The sequence below is a fragment of the Mugil cephalus genome, chromosome 20 (assembly GCF_022458985.1).
Source record: "Mugil cephalus isolate CIBA_MC_2020 chromosome 20, CIBA_Mcephalus_1.1, whole genome shotgun sequence".
In the NCBI taxonomy this organism is placed as follows: Eukaryota; Metazoa; Chordata; class Actinopteri; order Mugiliformes; family Mugilidae; genus Mugil; species Mugil cephalus.
This window is the reverse complement of record NC_061789.1, coordinates 7,394,508-7,415,894: the sequence shown is the minus strand read 5'-3', so window position 1 is coordinate 7,415,894 and position 21,387 is coordinate 7,394,508. Positions and strand designations below refer to the sequence as shown.

Genomic DNA, 21,387 nt, shown 5'->3' with positions numbered 1-21,387 from the left:
ACCTGAATACTCAGTTTACAATTACCAACTAGTATTGTCATCTACAAACGATACAAAATGAAAAACTTTGTCATGCTTGTTGTAGTCTCCAGATCTTCTTTTGCTCTCCATCTTCTTGAGGGACTGAGTTAGTGACGACTGAGTTTGTGAGACACGTTCTTTCTTTTCACGGCACAGCATTTTAATTGCACAATCAACCATCTTCTCAATCTGTCTGAGGAAAGCAATGCTGTACTGTGGGTACTGCTTCGGGTGAGTGCTGGCAAAGAGCCTGGACTTCACACATGCTGCTGCAGCTACTCCTGAAGGAGTCCAAGACCTCACGAAAAACCTCATCTGGAACAACCAGAATCTGAGGGAAGGTTTGAGGTAGGGCCTCCCCCAAACTGGACGACAGGTACTCCCAGGGCTTAACTCCTCTCCTCCTCTTCTGCTGGCGTTGGTTGGGTAATGGGCGTCAAGTCCATTAACTCCATTAGCAGCTCCGTCTGCATGTACCTTGGTAGATAAATAGAAACTTTATTCATCCCCAACTGGGAAATTTCAGGGGCACTCAACACTATATATTACACTATACACACTCACACACACACACATAAAAATAAAAATAAAATAAAAAATGGAATAAAATGTGGCGCCGCTTCACTCCTGTACAGTAGGTGGCGGTCTGGGTACGAGCAGCTCCCTCAAATCCAACGAAGAAGAAGAAAAACGAGCGGCGCGCTCAGGGTCTGAATTTGAATCACGGAAACGAAAAGTCCGGTAAGTTTTCTGTTTAAATACAAACAAAAATAGTCGTAATTCACCGTAAACATTATATTTAATGGCAGATATAGAACCGGTAACATTTACTTACTCCTACACTGTGTGTTAGCGTCATTTCTTGCGGTAGTTTAGCCAGCTACGTAACTAGCAGCTATATATCTCGTAAACAACAACAAAACAAACCGAGTCTTTCATAAACATCAGCTAATGTGTTTTCTGTTTAGCTTTTTTTAAATTGTAAAGTAAGTTTTTAGCAAGACGGTGTATTGCGGAACAGTATCTATACATATTTTAAAATAAGCTACGCGCGTTAAATGTTAGTTTAGCGGGTTTGTTTTTCTGTTTTTTTTTTTTCGTACAGTTGTTAGCATATTAGCTAGCTAAATATACCATTTTCTCTTGTTATTGATTACAATTACACTGGTACTCACGCTAATCTAAGTCTTTCAGCACCGTTTTGGTTGATTATAGATAGATACTACTACTATTAATAATAATAATGATAATTATAAAACAACTATATATTAATATTGCTTGGAAAAATAGCACATTTTGAGTTTATTCTCGCTTTTTAGCTGCTCTCAATGGCTCAAGGTCATAAGTTTCACGACTTGGAGGAGTCGGGGGAGACACTGGTGGCCTTCATCAACAGCAGCCAGCTGGAGAACCTGAGACGGGTGAAAGATGAACATCTGGCGCTGTTTGATCAACACACGGAGACAATGAAGACGGCAACACAGATCCTGAAAGGCAATTAGCATTCATTTGTCACTTTTCATTTAATTTTCCAGGCTGTAGTATTTCAGACATCTTCATTCTTGTCCTTCACGCACAGATTTGGCTCAGATCGAAGAGAGAACAGGTCAGAGACTGTTGGACAAGGAGCAGGAGAAGAAGCAGAGGGACAATGAGCTGGGGATTTTGGAAGAGCAGCTGAGGCAGTGCACAGCCAAGAGCCAAATCAGTGACTCGGAAATACAGTATCCTTTATGGGGTGAAAACATGTGAAATTGGTCCTGTCTTCTGTATGTTAGAATCCTTAACCCTCCTTCTTTAGGTTTCTGCAGAGGGAGTTAGAAAGTCTGAGAAACACGGAGCACGAGTTGGAGACTCTTCAGAACGAGGTGGATGAAGACACCACTGAGGTTATCCCGTCAGCTGTGTGAGTGTCATTTAATCTGTGGCAAAACCACATCACATATTTTTCTTTTTAATGTCTGTAAAACTCATATTTAAGTGTCAGTTGTTTATTTCTGCTGGAAAGTTCTCCTTTGGGATTGAGTATATTTTTCTTTATGTTTGTTTATTTGAAAAACTGTAAAAGAAAGAAACTGACGGCAGGTATAGAAGACATATAACTCATTAATTTACTCCGTAATACTGTCTTCAGGTGACAGCAGTAACATTTTTCTTCCCTCAACAGATATGTGGCTCAGGTGTACTACCTAATAACCAAGATCAAGTGGGAATATGACACGCAACCCAACATTTTAAAAGGAGGTACAGTTTCGTTGTGTGTCTGTCATAACAAATAATACTTTGGTGCCAAGTCGACGCCAGTATTCTGCACATGTGCTGCGATATCGATGGTTTTCAAGTCAATTCTGACGTGTGCAACACAACACAGGATTGAATTTACCTTCCTCAAAGGCCAACGGCCCAGCCACTAAAACAAAAAAAAAATGTAAACAAAATGTGCAAATGTTGCAAACAATGCACTCCATCTCCATTTTTTATTATGGAATGTAACAGAGAAAACGTTTTCTGATTGAGAACGTAAACGTTGTTTTGAGTATTTTGAACATAAGTCAAACGTGTGAAACTTATGTAAGAAGTTGTAAGACGAGCATCTGGATCTGTCTGCAGAAAAGGTGAGCGACTTCCACTTGTTACTTTTATATTAACAACACGCAACATTTACAAAGCGTTAAATGTGTCTTGTCTGAGCTAATGAAGCAAAAGCTCAAAGTATTAGTCGGCTACAGTCATTACTGTTCAGCCACAACATTTATACCTCCTGCCTAATATTGTGTAAGTCCCCATTTTGTGCCACTAAAACAACTCGGACCCATTGAGGTTTTGACTCCTCTTATTGTGTAATGTATCAGGGACAAGTTTGTACATGCTCTGACCCTGTCGTCTAGTTATAAATTGCTCTGATCCTGAACGTATTAAACATAAACTTAAAGAACTGAATCTTGATGCCTAATATAACCTTGACATGTAATAATTGTTCTTCATCTTTGATGTCTGATGGCTTTATAATGTGTATGTGGGTCTTTCTTTTCTGTTAAATCGACTAACTAACCTAATAATCTGGTAGCCCTCATGTACCTCATGTTGTGTAAGTGTCTGCTATGTGTAGACTAACTATCCATCTATTCTCGTCCTCTACAGTCCACTATGGTGCAGACCTGGCTACCCCCATCAACATCGACACTTCCTCTAAATCTCGGAGCGACATAAGCAACCAGCTGTGGAGCTTCGTCAGCACTAAGTTGTAGATGACGGGCGGAAGTGTCCTCGTTTATTTACGTTATTTGTGTTTGTGAGTGTTGTTTTGTTATGTTCTATAAAACCCTCCTTTTAATAATTAAATATCTCAAACCCGGTTCAGTTGTTCTCTGTGTTTGTGAATTTGGGTTTTGTAGTGACCCAGTGATGGTCACTAGATGTCGCTGTTGGACTGTTTCATGCCTTTAGAAACGCTCATCTGGTATTAAATTAGAGGATGTCAAGTCAGAGTTTCCACATGAAAAGGTCTGGAATATTAATATCACAGTTATGATTAAATATTGAGATATTAGATTCTGAGGTATGCTAATGTTTGTTTCAGAGTCAAATAGAAACCACAGTCTAGCTCATATCAGTTTTCAGTTTGAACTAATTTAAAATAAATAGCTCTTGAGAAAGGTGCACCATTTAAAAGTGGTATATAAATAGGTTAACCAGATTTAGCATTTTTATCCTATTTATTCTTTTTTTTATATTCCTCAATTTTATAATAATCAATTATATTAGAATCACAAATCATTTAAATTAGAGTAGTTAATTTAGATCTGAAATGATAAGATCCTTTTTTTTCTGCCGTATGATGGAGCTGCTTCCATTCACACCACTAATTATGTTTCTAAGTCATTATTAGCTGGTTATTAACTATTTTATGATCGTACTGCTTGTGTTAATCACATATTGGAAGTAATGTACAGCTCTTTCACATTTTAAACATCTACCTAGCTAATGGTCTAGCTATCATCTGCTGATCAAACAGTCTAGCTAACACCTATCTAGCTAAAGGTCTACGTAACATCTACCTAGCTAACGTCTGCCTAGCTCTTTAGCTAACGTCTACCTAGCTACAGGGTTTCCACAGAGTCTGAAAAAGTTTTATAAATTTGATAATCACAATTTAAGGCTTTAAAACGTCTTAAATACAAGCATAGTAGGTGTTAAATTACATTTAGTCAATGTGTTTCTGTTTCATTAGTGGAGGGATGTCCAATAAATGTTATTATGAAAGTAATTCTTTGAATTTCGTTATGTTTCATACCCGTAATGGTCTTTAAAGGTCTAACAGTCTAACATACAGCCTACCTAGGTTATGGTTCAGCTAACCATCCGTGTTGCTAACCGTTTAAGCTGTTAATCAGTTACATCTCAAACCATTTATTCACAAGTTTGACAAGTTTAACCGGGCTTCTTTGCTTTTAACCGTTTACCTGTGGGAGGCACAACTTAATTTAAGCTGATTATTGGTTATTTCTTTAACTGTAATTTGTTTAGTAGTCGAGCTTTCTACTTACTCCCATTATCCCCCGCCGTGGGATAAATTAAAGGATGGTCTCATCCTGGTCGCCCATTTCGTGGTTTAAGTAGTGCACACCCAACCCGTCTCTAATTGCTCAAATTCACACGTGAATTGGCATAAACAAGTGAAATCTTTTGTCAGCAGTAAAAACAAGACTTAAGGAAGCTTTGATGGCCCACGTATATGTGCCCACGGGTTGTGTAGTTTCTCACCCACAGCGCTACACGAGAACTGAAGCTTCTTTGAAAAACAGCCCCGTTCCTGTACCACTGAAGTGCAGAAGGGTAGCTCAGAGTGGGCAGAATGATATACGGCGCTGTGGAGGTTCACGCTCACACATTTGACTGTGTGGTTTCCTTACGGTAAAAAGAGCATTAAGTGCAGAAGCCCGTTTCTGCAGCCTCATCTACATCCCGGGCCACAGAAGTGCATCATGGTTTTAACAAGTGGTTTTTATGTAGGTGGGGTTTTGTCAGTCTGAGCCCCGTCTCTTTGGCTTTCCCTTGATCGCTCTACACACATCTCTTAAGTCAGCCTGTGAAGCTTTAGTTTTGACTCAAATAATTTAATTAAGTTAAATGTTAAACTTTTCTCATGGAATTAATTCGTAAAATGACAAGCCGGAGTTTACGTAGAGCCTCCCAAATCAAAAAATTTCCTGCAAAGGCTACGTATTTCTTGAAAACAGTTGTTCTGAAGTTTGTCGTATAATAACTCACGGGCTTTTGCTCAGTTTAGCTTTGTGATCGCATTAAAATGTGACGAGAAAATCATTCACACACACCCGCACGTAGAAATCATTCACATATCTTTATTCAGTGCAGATATAAAAACTTGGCGTCATAACTTAAGTGAGCACTTTACAAAACAAACAAACATGGAGCTCGGAGAGTAGTAGATATTAACAAAGTGTAATAAAGATCAGTTAATATAAATTTTTCACTGTACAATATTACATTTAGGAGTCTGCTTTGCGTCGCTCTTACAGCGAAACGCTCCCACAACCCAAACAGTTTTCTGGCTTGTGACGGATCGTCACGTTATCTGGGGGGGAGATTCGATCACAGGAAAAACAGAGCGTTTCACCGAATCAAGATGAACCCTCATCCTGAAATAACAGAGATCTGACGATTGTCATCTCTGGTGCCCACAAGACGTAGCCTGTGATATTCTAGTCTGCAAAACCGAGAAGGCGTCAACAAGCCTCCGCTGTCAGCTTTTATTGCTTGTAGGCATTCATCATGTGTCGCTACATATGTTGAGGGGACCTCCAAAGCGGCAAAACCACCCAGCTCAGCCCTCCTCGTGACGTCTCCGGTCCCACCGAGCCTCTGATGTCGGCGGCCCTCTACCCCGGCTTCGCTGCTGACCAGAACTCACATGGCAGAAATTACACGGTTTCGGTTGCAGAGTTTGGGTGTGGATGCTCCGTGTTTGTAACAACGTATCATTATAAACTACACAGGGAGAGGAGATAAGGATAAATCACATGCTTGGGTTTCCTATTAAATGCTCAAAACCAGCTGTATTTGCACGACACATCTGCAAGACAGTCTTTGATTCCTCTTCATGTGCAAACGTTGATGAAGATGAGCTGTATTGTGAAAGAACATCCTCTGACAAATGCTGGCCTTGTTTCGGCGTCTAAAACACAGCTGTACTGCTACTATTAAGGCATGGATATTTAATGTTTTTTTTTTTAATTTTTTTTTTTTTTTTTATCATACTGTTGTTAGAAGTACGCTTAGAAAAAAAAAAAATTAAGTGAATGCTTAACCAGAAAAGGGGTTCTCCCAGTTTGGATTCTTATCGCAAACATATTCCGTTCAGGCTTGATACCGAAACCGTTCGGCAGTGCAAAGCAAAACTTTGTCTCTTGTCCCATGTTTGCCGATATCCGTTTAGAGATACCAGAGGTTGTGTTCTCAGTCTGACTGTCTTCTCTCAGTGCTTAGTCAGAGTTAGTGGCTGGATCATGTCTTAGGTAGCCTGGGATAAATGGCTTTAATGGTCGAGGGTGTAAAGTTACCGGAAGACACTGTGGTCTCCACTCCCTCCAGTCTTTGAGAGGCTACGTCATTCTTAGTGGTGCTGCAGTCCAGGAAGGGCATCCCGAACTTCTTCACCTGTCCGTCTGGCGTCATGAGGCAGGGGCGGCAGAGCAGCCTGATGATGGCCTTCCTCATGTCCTTGCTGGTCAGGGTGTAGATGATCGGGTTGAGGAGCGAGTTGAACATGGCGATGCCCAGGAAGTAGTCGGCCTTGAGGAGCACACCGCAGCTTTTGGCTGGAGAGAAGAAGTCCAGCAGGAGGAGGATGAACAGGGGCGCCCAGCAAGCGATGAAGACCCCCAGGACGATGGTGACCGTCTTCAGGAGGGCCAGGTACTTCTGGGACTTACGGTAGAGACCTTTTCTTTGAGGAACCGTCGCGAGGCGCTGGGTGTTGATCTTGACGATGCGGAAGATGCGCACGTACAGGACGACGATGGACAGGAGGATGGCGCTGAAGACGGTGATGCAGAAGAGGATGTAGCTCTTGGCGTAGAGCGGCAGGACGGTGGAGCACCGCTCCAGCTGACCCATGCAGTTCCAACCCATCACCGGCAGGATGCCCAGGAACACGGACATCACCCAGCTCGCTCCGATCAAGGCGAACATCCGGCCCTGTTTGTCCCCCTGGTACGGCTTCATCCTCACCATGGTGACGTGCCGCTCTATGGCGATGGCCAGCAGACTGATGATGGAGGCGGCCAGCATGATGAACACGCCCCCCTCCCTCAGAAAATACAGCACCGGGGTCATGCTCAGCGTGTTGGCGCCGGACGTCATGATGTTCACCATGTAGGTGAAGCCTGCCAGCAGGTCGGAGAGAGTCAGATTGCCCAGCAAATAGTACATGGGCACGTGGAATTTCTTGTTCTTCCAGATGGCCACGAGAACCACAGCGTTTTCCATCACAATGAGCAAGCAGACGAGCAGGAAAACGATGGCCACCGGTTTGAGACCGTCCGTGTACTTGTGGTCCTTCAGTTTTCCTGTGTAGTTGTAGTGTTCTATGATGACTGCGTTGCTCTGGTATGCACCAAACATACGAAGCATTCCTGTGGAGGGAGCCATTGTGGTGGAAGGAGACGGTTCTACGGCAGCGTAGGGAGCGTGGAAAGACTCATTGGCCATTGGTGGTATCTCCCAGAGGAAAAATGCTCTTTGCTGATTGTAAAGGTAGATCCACAGACAAGATGTCAGATAGTCCTCTGATTGCGCATTCTTTTGTCTTTTGAAACTTGTGCGTGCGGGATGGACGGAAAGAGTTCTTTGTGATGTTACCAAGTAGGATTTCCTGTGGTTTGACAATTTTCCTCCAAATATCTTTTTTTTTTTTTTCTTCTCTTCAGTGCCAGCAACGCACACTAGGAGGCAACGAGAGTCAGCCTGCACCAGACAAGAGAAAGTTAGTACTGATGGACAAAAATAAACCTGGGAATTAACTTTACAGGAAAGGAAACAGAGTATTAAACAAACACTTATAAACTTCTCCAACGTCCAAAATGCACAAAAGATGATTACACTTAATAGTGAGCAAATTATTGTGAGTAACGATGGGGGAAAGTCTCCAAAGCGGATAATGAACATTTTCTGTAAGAGGTTAAATAAAACAATTCAGTGGAAGAAATGATTTAATCGGAGTGTGGATTACAAAAATGACCTCCTCGGTCCTTTGGCTTTAGTTGCGTGTTTTCCCACTAGTTTCAAGGACTTTTTTTTTGGTTACACTTCAATAAACATAAGCTTACTCACAGATTACATTTACTGTATGTGTTTATCAGTTGTGCCTAAATCTACATTTATACGCGTAAATGCGCACAATTACTTGAATGTGCCGGATGCAAGTAAATGCGCAAACGTTACAGCTATTTTTATACTAGTCGTGCGTAAATACGCGTTCATATGCTTCAATGCCCATAACTTACGTGTATTAATGTGGGGCTGTGCGTAAATATATGCGTAAATACGCAATAAGTGGCCAAACCGGCAAATATTACAGACTGCCTAATTAATTCTACAGTTAATTTCTTTACGACTTCTATTGTCAATCATGCAGTGAGACGTGTTTAGCTTTAGATGGAGTAAAAAGTATCCCAACTGTAGCAATACAACACAAGTCCCAAACTTTTGGAAACTGTCAACAAATTACCGAGTAACGCACGAGCGCATAACGCGTCAACGCTATTAAAAACGCAAACGTTAAAGAAAAAAAGTTTTCCACGCACCTGTTAAAACTGCAAATGTAAATATCCACGCAGGGTTTGGCGTCGCTACACAGACGATCCCACAGCCGGAGGAGAGGACGCAGGCTCCGCGCAGCACAGCCACATGCGATTGTGATGGGGGAATAGTAGAGGGCAGGACTGAACATGCAGTGGGTTGGTCCTCAGTGTTTGTGCCCTTCAACGATCTTTCCTCCCTCCTTCCCCTTCCACTCTGACCCTTTCGGGTTTTTTTTTTTTTTCCTCCTTGATTTGCCCTCGGAATAAATTGCAGCTCGCTAACAGATTACGTATCTCTGGTTGTCGTTGTCCCAGAAGAGGAAGAAAGTGAAGTTTTTCCCCCTTATCTATCAGTTTGCCCTCGGGCTGCACGGGAAAGATGCCAAGTGCCTTTTTTAAAAAAAGAAAAGAGAAAAAAAATCACACCGCGTCCTTATGCACTTGTACACATATAATTACTAAGCTGCTCTTCAGGTTTCTCAGATTATGTGGAAATCGTGCTCTCTCGCCCTCTCACCCTCTCTCACTCTGTCTCTCATTTCCCACAGTTAATAAAAGAGAAAAAGAGTGCGCTCAAAACTAAAGGCCCCGCAAGTTGATTTGTCGGTGGAAAAACAAGCATTTGTGAAAGTGCTGCAGCTGGATCTGTTTTGCAGTCCAGAAACCCCAGATTCCAGAAAATAACTTGCCCATATAGGCTTCGGCTGTAATTATCCTTTAGTTCACATCAAAACTCTTCTTTTTTTGTGGCAACCATGACATCTATGTAGTTTTTTTTTTCTCGTATAGATGCTTTCCAGACTTGTTTAAGACGCAAACATGTTTCTGACTAGGAATAATAATTTGTGTCTGTTTATTCTTTCATATTGTTTGCAAAATTTTTGAAAATTTCTGAAGTTTTAATGTCACACATACATTAGGAGAAGGCATTAAATATTTGGAGAAGGGCTTTAAAGCTCAGGTTTGTGTGGGGAGATGTGCTGGAGAAGAAGATTGTGGCCTTTTTCCTTACTCAGATGAACCAAATTTATCCACCTTATACATTTCTGATCCACGGTGAAAAAAAGAACACACTTATTCATCACATTAACTAGTCTTTGGACTCGAGCAAATGAATTTCTCCTAAAACAAGCGAATTCATTTTCATTTCCACTCTGATTTTCTGTTTCGCGTGATTTGAAAGCGTGTCCAAAACCGGTGTGGGCGTGAATCGACTTTCTCTTTCAGAAATCGGTGACCTAAATATTACTCTTATTCAGAACCTGCTGAAAGTGAAAGTTGCTAATTTTTCACTCTGAATAATGACCCCTGACCTCGTTCGCTGAACTTCGAGGACTCGGAAGAGCAAACTTTCCATGAGGTCGTCGGTACTTTGCCACGTTGAGGAACGTTTCCAGACCGTTTGGGTAAACGGGAGAGCGCGGCGAAAGGCGGCAGAACAACATGGAAATTGCGTGAAGGTGTGGGACGGTGGAGGGGGGGAGGAGGGCGGCGACACAGGGACTGAGCTGGACCTTTCTCTAAACAGGAAGCTGCCTCATTGTGCCTCGAAAGGAGAGGGATATCCTTGACAAAAACACAGATGAAGTCACATAGCGCTTCTGAGGCGTGACTACGGAGTTACGCGTAACTGGAAGCTTACTCATTTCCACTCGACGCATTAATGAGGGATTTTACGAAACATGGCTCGTTTTCTCAACCCCTCTGCTCTTATTTTAGCTCGAGCAGCTCCTCTCGGCACACCTGCCCGTGCGTGGATGCACGTCTGAGCCTGAGCCCCCAGACTCATTCCTGCCCACCCAAGTGACGACCAGGCTGCAGTGTCCCCCCCCACTTCACGAGCCTTGTCAGCCAAGTGGCAGTTCGCCCCCCCGCTGGGAAACTGTGACAAGCTCTCAGCGTGTCGCCTCTGATTAGTTAACACACAAAGCCGCGACAGCAGGACTCTCTGCTCTGTCTCCTTTTTGTTTCCCACAGTAGGGAGCTGTCACTGCTTCTCCCCTAAGGCCACAAGCTTTTTAGCACTGAGTGACCAGTCCGGACCCACCCTGTCGTCTCGCTCCCTGGAGGTCGGGGGGATGGGGGGGGTCTCTGTTTGGTATGTTCAGTCCAACACGCCTGGCTCGGAGTGATTTTCCTGTGACGCGAATGCTCCCGCAGAAAGGAAGTCACTCAGTCCTGCCTTTGACATGGATTTACTGCTGTTTGTGCGTCCGCCTGCTTCGCTCAGCTTCGCTTCGCTTTGCTGTTGTTTGCGACTTTTCGTCCTCGCCGCTTCTTTCCATTCGGCCGCCTTTAATCAAACCTATTGGGTTCAGTTTCCACATTCTTGTGACACGTCTTTCAAAAGGTCTGACCGCACACGACACTAAACAAGTTGCAGATGGTGCAAAGAATCACACTTCAAAATGAAATTCTCACCTTGTGTGAACATGCAGTAGGTGTAATGTCATTTGGCTAAGACAATAGCAATAATTTGCACCTTTCTGAGAAAGTCCCTTGTTAATGTGTTTTGGACTGAACGTAGAGCTGCTAGGTTCAGTAAACCCACCGTTTTAGAGGAAACTTTGGAAGCCATACTCGGCCCAAGGAACAGCTTTCGGAAATCAGTTTTTCTGCAGCTGAAAACATCATTATCAATCTCGTGGCTTAACATGAACAGTTGAATCTCCCACTGTGGCTTTGAGGTTGTGTTTGAGCAATTTTGTTCCCTTTTTGATGTTTTCCAGTCTCAATTGGAAGCTAAGGTAAGCTAAGCTAACAAGCTGATAGCTTATAACGCAGTGTCAAAGGAACAGCTTTTGGAAATATATGTTTTTCTGCAGATGAAATCACTGACTCTAAGGTCAAAGTAAATCTTGCCATTTTCCAGTCTAAGGAAAGCTAAGCTAATGAGCAGCTAGCTTCTAATGCACTGTCAGTGGAGCAGCTTTTGGAACTATATGTTATATTTCTTATGCAACAAACAAAAGGCAAATTCCTTGTATGTACAAATATACTTGGCAATAAAGTCTTTCCTGATTCTGATTCTTTTTGTTCCCTTTTTGATGTTTTTGTTTTTTAATCTCAATTGGAAGCTAGGGTAAGCTTAGCTAACGAGCTGCTAGCTTCTAATGCAGTGTCAAAGGAACAGCTTTCGGAAATATAGAGATGATTTACTCTACAATCCGGAAAGTAAATATTAAACTATCACCTGCAGAACAATTTGTGTCAAACGCAGGAAACTCAGTTTGTTTTTCTTAGCCGGCTGCTTGGATTGGTTCAGATCTCGTTCAGATCTAGTTTCATTCCCTCTTAGCTCAGTCCTAGACTTAATGCTATGCTAACCTAACCAACTGAGGCTACACTTTCCTCCCTGTGTGTTGGGCAAGAGGAAATCCAGAGATAAAAACAAAGAAAAAAAAAAAAAGAAAGAGAAAACACAGGAACTATATAAACCCGAATGCAGTGTCCAGTACTGTAGTTGCCATCAGAGATTTATGGGAATCCTAGAAATAGCTCGCCTTTGTCAAAAGTCCTTTACTGCCACACTGTTTCATGTGCAGCTGTACCGGGCAGCGACCTCACTTTGAGCTCCTAATAAGGGAGGAAATGGGGAGAACACATGTAAATGTTGGACATGCTTCTTTTCCCCGGCTTCCATGTTGTCCGGTGTATTTCTGTCAGGGGAGCTGCCTCTCAGTCTGCACTTTCCAGCTGCTCACGTCTGCCGCATGTTTGCACTCCCAGTCACATCCTTTGAGTTCAGTTTGCCATTTCTGCTAATTTAATAAGTGTTTTGTCTGCCATGCAAACAGATGCAAATGTTTAAAACTGGCCTCTGATTGTTGTAAAAGAAGAAAAAAAAGTGACATTTACATACAGTGTGCTTTATGTAGTGGCTCGGAGGAATGTGTAAATTCTTTCACCAGTGCAGACCTTGTAATAATGTCTCTCTCTGATCGAGTTCCCATGTTTTAACGAGGAGAACACACTTGAAGTTTTTCCCTTTTTGTCGAAGCCTTTCAGCTTTTACAGACAGCCCTTACCCAGTAAAACGCGTCGTTTATTTTCCCTGATTCGAACAAAGCAGATATTCGTCTCAAGAGGCGGAAAAAGTTACTACGGTCTGTGGGGATTTTCTGGCACAAATAAACACAGGAAGAGGCCAATTTGATCAGGCATAGACGGAGCATATGTGAACGTCGGTTGTGTCTATATGCAAACACAAACATCCTCATTTCCTATGTATAGCACACCATCACCAGTTCTCACACTCAGCCTGGCACATGGCTGAGTTTGAGCCCCAGACGTCAGGCGGATAAAAGACTGTTTAGTCATTTTCTGCTTATTCAGGATATTGCCTCAGTGGCAGCTGTGTTTATTAACATCAGCTATGGCAAAAGTGAAAGTCAATCCCGGTATGGATGCGCCGAGCTGTTTTTTTTTTTTTTAGTTTGACTGACCGCTAAGCTTTTAGGCCTGCGTGAAGAATCTGTTTTATTCCTTATTAAAGAAAGCTCCTTGCCTCTTTAACCCGCTGGTTCTCTCATTTGATTTTCCATTAAAGACCTTGAGTCATGTACAACCTCATTTGAAACCCCTTCACAGTTTGGACTATACGAGACCATCTTAAAAATTGTTATTTTATTTTATTATCTTATTAAAAGAGTAAGTTAATAACTTGGAAGAATCGCTTGTCTGAACTCTTGGTGAGCCTTAGCTTAGCTTAGCTTAACACATACGCAGGAGAAGGGTCTTGAATGATTATTTTTGCTTGACTAAGATCGGCAAAGGCAAAAGTGAAAGTTAATCCCGGTATGGCTGTGCCGAGCTGGGTTTCAGTTTGACGACTAAGCTTTAAGGCCTGCGTGAAGAATCAATGTTTTATTCCTTGTTAAAGAAAGCTCCCTGCCTCATTAGTCACAAATCCACTGGTTCTCCCATTTGATTTTCCATTGAAGACCTTGAGTCATGCACAACCTCATTTGAAACCCCCTCACCACATGAGAACATCTTTAAAATTGTTACTTTGTTTTTTTTGTCTTAGTAAAAGGGTAAGTTAATAACTTGGAAGAATCGCTTGCGTGACGTCTTGGTGAGCGCTAGGCTAGCTTAGCTTACCTTAGCTTAGCTTAACTTAGCTTAATTTAACACACACAGAAATAGAAAACAGCCTTGAGCGATTATTTTTGCTCGACTAATCTGGACAAAAATCTGACTGACAAGTTGTGTCAGACTTTTTCTAAGAGTTTGTGGTAGCAAATTTAAGTCTTAAGATTGCATGATTTAGATTTTTGAAGGTATCCACCTCAGGCTTGTAAAAAAAAAGATGTTATCAATGTCTTATTTTGGCGTGTTCACACCACAGGCCACAAAAGCTGCAACTCAACGTTTATTGATATTGCTGTCGTGCGAATGGTTAGTGGTTAGAGGATACATCAGTGTGTCTACAAGAAAACGTGACGCCTGTTAATTTCACAAGTCTTGACCGGCAAAATAAGTGTCAGACACCAGCTTTTCCCTTATACTGACTATGTGTTGCAGCTGTCTGATTGCTTGTGTGAGCTCACCACTAACCTCACTGTTCATTCGTTTTAATTACGATATCATCTCATAATATTGGAGGATTCTTTTTTACCAGAATTTACATTACAAAATTAACCCCACTTGTTGGTGCCATCTGCTCCAAACCAACCATCAGCACCTTAGCATAAAGACTCAGACCAGAACCTTAAAAACTCACTAAAATAAACACTATAGCTTGTTTGATTGAAACGTACGAAAAAATTTCTGCTCTTTTAATGCTTCTCTGTTGCCTGGAAGCCTCTCCCATGAATTAATAATCAACAAGTATCTCCCAGACGAATCAAATTGTTTTTTTGCGCCTTTAGCAATGTAGTTATACTTAGATTCAGCTACTGTGTGTTTACATGCACAGCTTATTCTTATCTCAGTTTACATGCAATGGAGAAAATTGAATAACTGACACTAGGTGGCGATATGTGTCTTGTCAGCGGGTTAATACCATGTTAATACAGCCCCCTTTCCGGTTGACCTAATTCGTCATATAAAAAACGAGAGTCGTTCATGTGGTGGCATTTTAAATAAAAACAACATGGATAATAGTATAGCTTTTTTTATCTCGTGCATAATGTGCACGCTAATTATAGCGCAGATACGATACGTGCTATCCCTCAGGTGGTACTTCTACATGCTCTGTTTACCTTCTTCTTCTGCGACCGGCTTTCTTGGATGTTTTTGTTCCAGGGTCACACACCAGCGCAGTGATTGTGGAGCATGCAGAGACATGTTGTCCAGTTAAAGTTCAATTAAGGCGTATACATGCCGGGAAAAAAAAATCGATTTCCAATCGCATCATCAGGGTGTCTTAATTGTATAAAGAGAACTCTGATTTTAGTTGGTGTAACGTGTTAACATGCACTTGAGTTGTCCAGTTAAAGTCGGATTAAGGCAATAATTCACTTTTATCACGTGCATGTGATGTAAACGTACTGATTGAAGGATGAAGCCTACGTCACTCACATTATTCGTTTTCTCTGGCCGGTTGTAGGTCTAGCCAACCTCGCCTAGCTTTTGTGGGTTTTACCACACATATTTTCAAATAAACTAGCTAAAACTTTACAACCGTGTTCGCCTGCAGCCCACTAACCATGGAGGTTTTGTTCTGTTCATATTCTGGCATTTCCTTCTCTCAGCCTCTGCATTCCTAGGTTTTCACATTTAACCTTTCACCCTTTACACATTCACTGTCCAACATTCTCTGATAAGCCTCAAAAAGTCCCAGGGTCGTCTTCGATAAACCTGCATTCTTTCCTAATTGGGTTCCTCCTTCAGAGAACTGAAGCTTTCTAACTCTGAACCTGCAACGAGGGATGAAACGATCCTATGTTCAAAGTCACAAAAGCGTCTGCCCTGACATCTGAGGGGTTTCCACGGAGACAATACCCTCCACTGTGATTCATAACTCACTGGATCTCATACACTGGTCACTGGCCGGCCCGCTCATGTTTTAATACATATGTATTTCTTTCCACATTAGCTCTCAGGGGGGTTTGATGCGAAGGGGCAGTTTTATGAAAGCTTGTTTTGTTCGTACAGGGGCGGTTTGGGATGAGTTCATCTTGGAGGACAGAATGGAAGAAAGAGCAAAGAGACCGTTCCCACATCGGGGAAGAGGAGAAAAGGGAGGTGGGTGTGGGGAGACAGGGGGAGGGATGTATGACGAGCTGCGTGGTGTGGGTGAGTCATGAGAAAGAGCAACAGGCCTCAGTGTGATTTATTCAAACTTTTTCGATTTCAGACCGGCAGCGGTCTCTGTCAGGGGTCAGATTCTCGGAAGAGCTCCGACGACTTCCACTCGAGGGGAGCGTGGGCTGGATAAAAGGCAAGAAAGGCATGAACAGCTTTTTTTGCGTGATGACAGGGGGAAACTTAACATCCCTCTCCGGGACGGATCCTTCTTGATTTTTAGCTTTACCGTCTGATACAAGTTAAGAGAGGAAATGGGGATTTTCCCCTGCAGTAGTTGCGCGTCACATGTGAGAATACCGAAACCAACTCTGCTTACTTTTATTTATTACCTTTCCCAGTACAAAACAATGAATTAATTCCAACAGGTTGTTAGTCAGTGAATGTAAGTCTGCATGGCTGTATATAAAGGAAGCCAGGCAGCTAACAGGTAGTGGCAGATTAGTAATACAATGGCCAAGCTAATATCAACCCAGGAAATGTCAAGAGATATCAGCACAAGTGGAAACTATCACTGCCATAGCAAATGATGTAATGGTGATTTTATGGCACTTAGCGTGACAGTTAAAAATACCCTATTGCTGCGCTCCATTGTTTCCATTCAATAGGTCCTACCTTTCAGTATTCAGCAGCCAGTCGCCACACACACACGTTTCTATTCACCCAGCGGCTGAATAAGTGTTTCACCTCCAATAAAAATAAGGCTGCGAATTTCACAGGGTCTGGCCCAAGAGGTCGACTTCCTACGAGGAAGCATTTTCTGTGAAATATGCGACAAAATACAAGGAGGCTGATAAGGTGAGCGTCACGGCCACATAAGGTATAAGGATTTATTCATTCTGGATTTTTGCCCTTTAAAACAAGCGACCTCTTGGCATTAGGATGCATATGATGCTGTATGTCTGCAGGTTCGGACCATTTTTTAACCAATGAATGATTGTTATTCTTACATTACCTCATTGAGAAACTTTAAAAATAATAATAATAAAAAGGAAGAATTGACTGGTAACGCACAAAAAAAGGCATTTTAGGAAATTCCATCTCAAAGTTTAAACAACTTGCCTCAAGGTCCATTTAACAAACTGTCTCCTCTTTAAATCTTTCATGCGATTAATCAGATTCGCCATTTACTCATGCCATAATTTTATAAAGAAACATGGCGTCATACGTCAGACGAGCACATCTGGGAACGTTGGCTTGCAACACACACTCCATTAACGGGGGGAAATAACCCCAACATTCGTCATAGACTTTAATGTAGCATACAAGAACAAAACAAAACCAAAAACCACCAGAATTAAAATAGTTTCTAAATTACCCAAAGACGTTAATGCAAGTAATTTGTTCAAGATTTGATCCATTTTCCGTCATGTGCCCTCGGTCTACCGGCATCAGGCTGGTGTAATAACCCCACTCAATGGCCATAGACTATTAATTTTCTTCAGCTTAGAGACACCAAGTGAGAAACTTACTGGTAGGATGTAGTTGCAGTTTTCAGTCCTGCTTTACAGATAGCTAGCTACTAATAGCACTGACACGATCTAGGCTAAGGAAGGTTCTGAATTTTTGTTTTTTGTACTGGTTATAGGTGTAAAAATGAAAGTAAAAAAGGGTTTTCCTTGCTTTGTCAAGTTACACAAGTGACTCATTGTATACATTGGCAAACAATGAACAGCTGAGACAGTTAATCATACTGGATTAATTGTTTGAGGAATCATCAACACTGTTATTCCTCTTCAAAACATAAATTCCGGATGACATAATGTTTACTGACATACAGAGCCTTTTTTTAGCTCACAGAAAACCTAAACCACTTCCTGAAAGGTGATTGTTTAGCAAGTGTAGCTGCTGTAGCTAGCAAACGTACGTACCACCCCCCAATGCTAGGACTGCGTTTGCTTGTCAAAGTACTTAATGCATGCATATATTTAAACTGCGAGACTGGGGTAGCTACATAGAAATGAATTCTTCATCTACCTCTGTACTATATACAACAGTTTTCTTCTTCTTCATATATATATATATATCTATATATATATATATGATCGATCTTATCTGTATTTTAGAGATGAGGCTATTCTGGATGACTGCTTCTGATAACATACCCCACACCCTTATTTGAAATATGAATGCACGTGTGCCCCCACAGAGTTATATTAAGTGGCAGTTATGATCAGAGCCGTGTATTAGAGAGACTCAAATCAACTCAAGTCATGGGCGCCATGTTTGCTACATCGGAGGGAAGATTCTACAGTGTAACCCTACGGGGCGGACGTCCTATGTTGAAATAAATGTCTTATTTTCACCATTAATGGGCCTATAAATGTTATTTCCAACGTCTGTCAATATGTAAAAGGCCCTCGCTTAAATATCCCAACGTCTACTTAGTTTAAATATCTTAAATGAGCCTGTAAAATGCTTTTTAGCACAATCACCTCATCAGTCATGGAGCTGTGTTTACCTTCTCCTCAGTCTCCTGTGTTCATCCATCGCCATTAAAAGTTTGAAATTACTCAGAAATAGGGAAGATTAAACTAGTCTTACTGTATTTAGCATTATCATACCGAGGTAAAGTTACGTGTCAATTAAATTTGTCTATCTACATCGACATAAATTACATACACACATGGGTTTCACAGTATATATGACGCTAGCTGCTATTTTTCTAAGCCTTTAGTCTAGATAACTAGCTAGTATAAGGCTAGCAAGGCTTGGTTAACCTCATTCATTTGTAAAGCAGTGTTGGGGTTTTTGAGATCAAGATTCACGTTGGTGTGACTTTTTTTCTTTTCCTATATAAAGTCTTAACAAATGTCAATGAGAGACATTGACATTTTCCTCACATAACAGGGAGAAATCAGTTGACGTCCAGTTCTTCCTTTTAATCTTCTGCTCCCATAACAGCTGAGCACTGTGGCATATTTTAATTTTTAATCCAACTTTATTCTGTTATTGCCACTACTTTATGGGTGAATATTGGTTAGATGTATCTAACATGGCGCACATGAAACTGACCAGCTCAGAACCAATCAGCATAGAGGGATGGCTCAGACGGTCCATTCCCTAGTCGGCCAGACTAGTTATTATACTTTTAAAACAATGCATTGAGCAAACTAAAGTCAACTGCATAAATATGATGACATCAGGCCTTATTATGAACCTTCTCTGTATTTGTGTAGAAAGGTGTTAGTAGCTCGGTCTGCGGTATAGTTTCTTGCACGCATCAAAGCTTCATCCTGCTCCTCTGGTGCTGCAGTGACATAACTTCCTTCATTTATAATATTGCTCGTGATTCATCAGAGAGCTACAACATATAAATAACAACAACAACAAATTTTACTTCTCTGTTGCGTGCATGGACTGGATTTAGCGCAGGTGCAACAAGCACAACAACTCTTCTGCCAGTCATATTTTATTTAAAGTGACGACGCGGTTTTCTCTGAAATAAAGGGTTATGTCGACGAGCGCTTATTCTAGATGACATGAATATGATGTATGAAGCTTTCTATTAATCTGAAGAAAAGCTTAACCGCTCCATGAAAGATGAGTTGTAGCTAACCAACAATGTGTAAGACACCAACGGTTATTGATTGTAGTGGTTGGAGAGTGCATATTGTGTACGGACGCGTGAGTCACAAGGGCTGGGTGGCTATGTAGCGACTGTAGGAAATGAATTATTGTCTGCATCTGCTAAAAATCACAGTACGATTGCTTCAAGTGTAAGATTATTCCCCGATAACCAATGTCTACTTTATGTGAAATGCGAAAGGCTTTTATTTTTTGCGAATGCAGCAACTGTCTTCTGGCTGGTTTCTTGCATGTGCTTATGTGTAAACTTAGCTTCGTTCCTCCGATACTGTGATGAAATCACTTCCTGTGTTCATTTATATTCTACTCCGTGAATCCAAGCCACACTTTAATATTGCTTCATTGTGTTATATCTGTTTATAAATCAGCAGCGGGAGCAAAATTAAGTATTTATTAGTGTTTGCTTGACAGGGGCCTCTTTGCACGTCTCTGCAGATGTTGCTTCACAACATCCCTTTAGAAAATGCTTGACTTGCTGAACAACAGACAGCGTAAACTCTAGACTTCCTCTCGTCGCCTGTGTCTCTCTCTCTCTGCTTAGATGTGAGACACGTTTTCTGAGTAAAATCTGTACATTGTTCGTCAGCGGCTCCAAAAAAAGCCGAGCAGAAACCCTTCATTAAGAGGCCGAGGGCCCGTGCAGGGGAAACCAGCGGGCTGTTTGCTTTCACCCAGACCATCACAGGGGCCAGGCTGGGTATGTTCCACTGATCCTGTAGTTAACTTGAAACCAAAAGTATTGTTATTCCCTCTCTGGTTTCATGCATGTATGTCATAAAAAAAGAAGAGAAAGAGAAGAGCGGGCACTTTAGTTGGCTTTCACTTTGAACATCAGTGCTTTATTTGAAGTGAGTTATGTTGTATAAATCAATACATTACACTAATAAGTGTAGTAGGAATGAGACAAGTTTTTTTAGCAGGTCTACAGATTCTTCAGGTTTTCGGATCAGAGGTTATTTGCATGTTTTCATTCATTATTTCCTCCGGCTCCTGCAGGAAATGTGCGTAAAAGTACGATCGCGCACGTAACCAGCAGAACAGGTCGTCTCTGTCTGGCACTCGTAACCTCCGATAAACCCATTAATATAGGAACTGAATTGCTCAACGTTTTTACTGGTTCTTGTGTTTTTATTGGCTGACACACATCCAACCTCTGGAAGCCATTAAAACCAGCTCAGCCTGGCTCCCACACCCTCGCACACATAGTCATACACACTCACTCAGAGTCGCACTTACACAACGTACGCCGACATAAAACGCATTGTATGCTGCGATGTGAAACACAAATTTTACACCTTTATCTCAGCGTGATTGTGTTGTTGCGACATCTGCATGAACATCTGCATGTTTAACTTCTTTTCTCCGCCTGCTCGCAGACAAAAAAGTGTTGAACACCCACACACTGACATTTTTTCACAGCCACACACATGCTGATATCACGGCCTAGTCATTTTTACAAAAGGAAAGAGGTTGTGAAAAAAAACATTTAGGGAAACTTTCTCTCAAATCCAAAACAATTCCATGTAATCTTATCCCACACTATGTCAGATTACACTTTTTTTTTTTTTTACAAAATATAACAATGAATTAATCTGATTTAGTCTATTGGTGGAATTTGTCCTGGACTGTTTGTGTATTTATTTAACAGTCTCTAGCAAGTCTGCTATGTCTTTCCTTAGGCATTGTGCTCAAAACTACGTAGTGC

At 41.6% G+C, this 21,387-nt stretch overlaps 2 protein-coding genes across 2 annotated transcripts; one reads left to right on the top strand and one right to left on the bottom strand.

Annotated features, from left to right (window-relative positions):
• The first annotated feature begins 633 nt into the window (after positions 1 to 633).
• Positions 634 to 3,377, top strand: spc24 (SPC24 component of NDC80 kinetochore complex). Its single transcript, XM_047572095.1, has 6 exons — positions 634 to 762; positions 1,341 to 1,515; positions 1,601 to 1,745; positions 1,823 to 1,927; positions 2,189 to 2,265; positions 3,163 to 3,377. Exons 2-6 carry the CDS (start codon positions 1,350 to 1,352, stop codon positions 3,267 to 3,269), a joined length of 600 nt encoding a protein of 199 aa, XP_047428051.1. The 5' UTR covers positions 634 to 762; positions 1,341 to 1,349; the 3' UTR covers positions 3,270 to 3,377.
• Positions 3,378 to 5,364: 1,987 nt separating this feature from the next.
• Positions 5,365 to 9,013, bottom strand: s1pr5a (sphingosine-1-phosphate receptor 5a). The gene is made up of 2 exons (XM_047572531.1): positions 8,847 to 9,013; positions 5,365 to 8,007 (listed from the first exon to the last, which is right to left on the bottom strand). The coding sequence occupies exon 2, from the start codon at positions 7,750 to 7,752 to the stop codon at positions 6,547 to 6,549; it is 1,206 nt and encodes a 401-aa protein (XP_047428487.1). The 5' UTR covers positions 7,753 to 8,007; positions 8,847 to 9,013; the 3' UTR covers positions 5,365 to 6,546.
• Between the last annotated feature and the right edge of the window lie 12,374 nt (positions 9,014 to 21,387).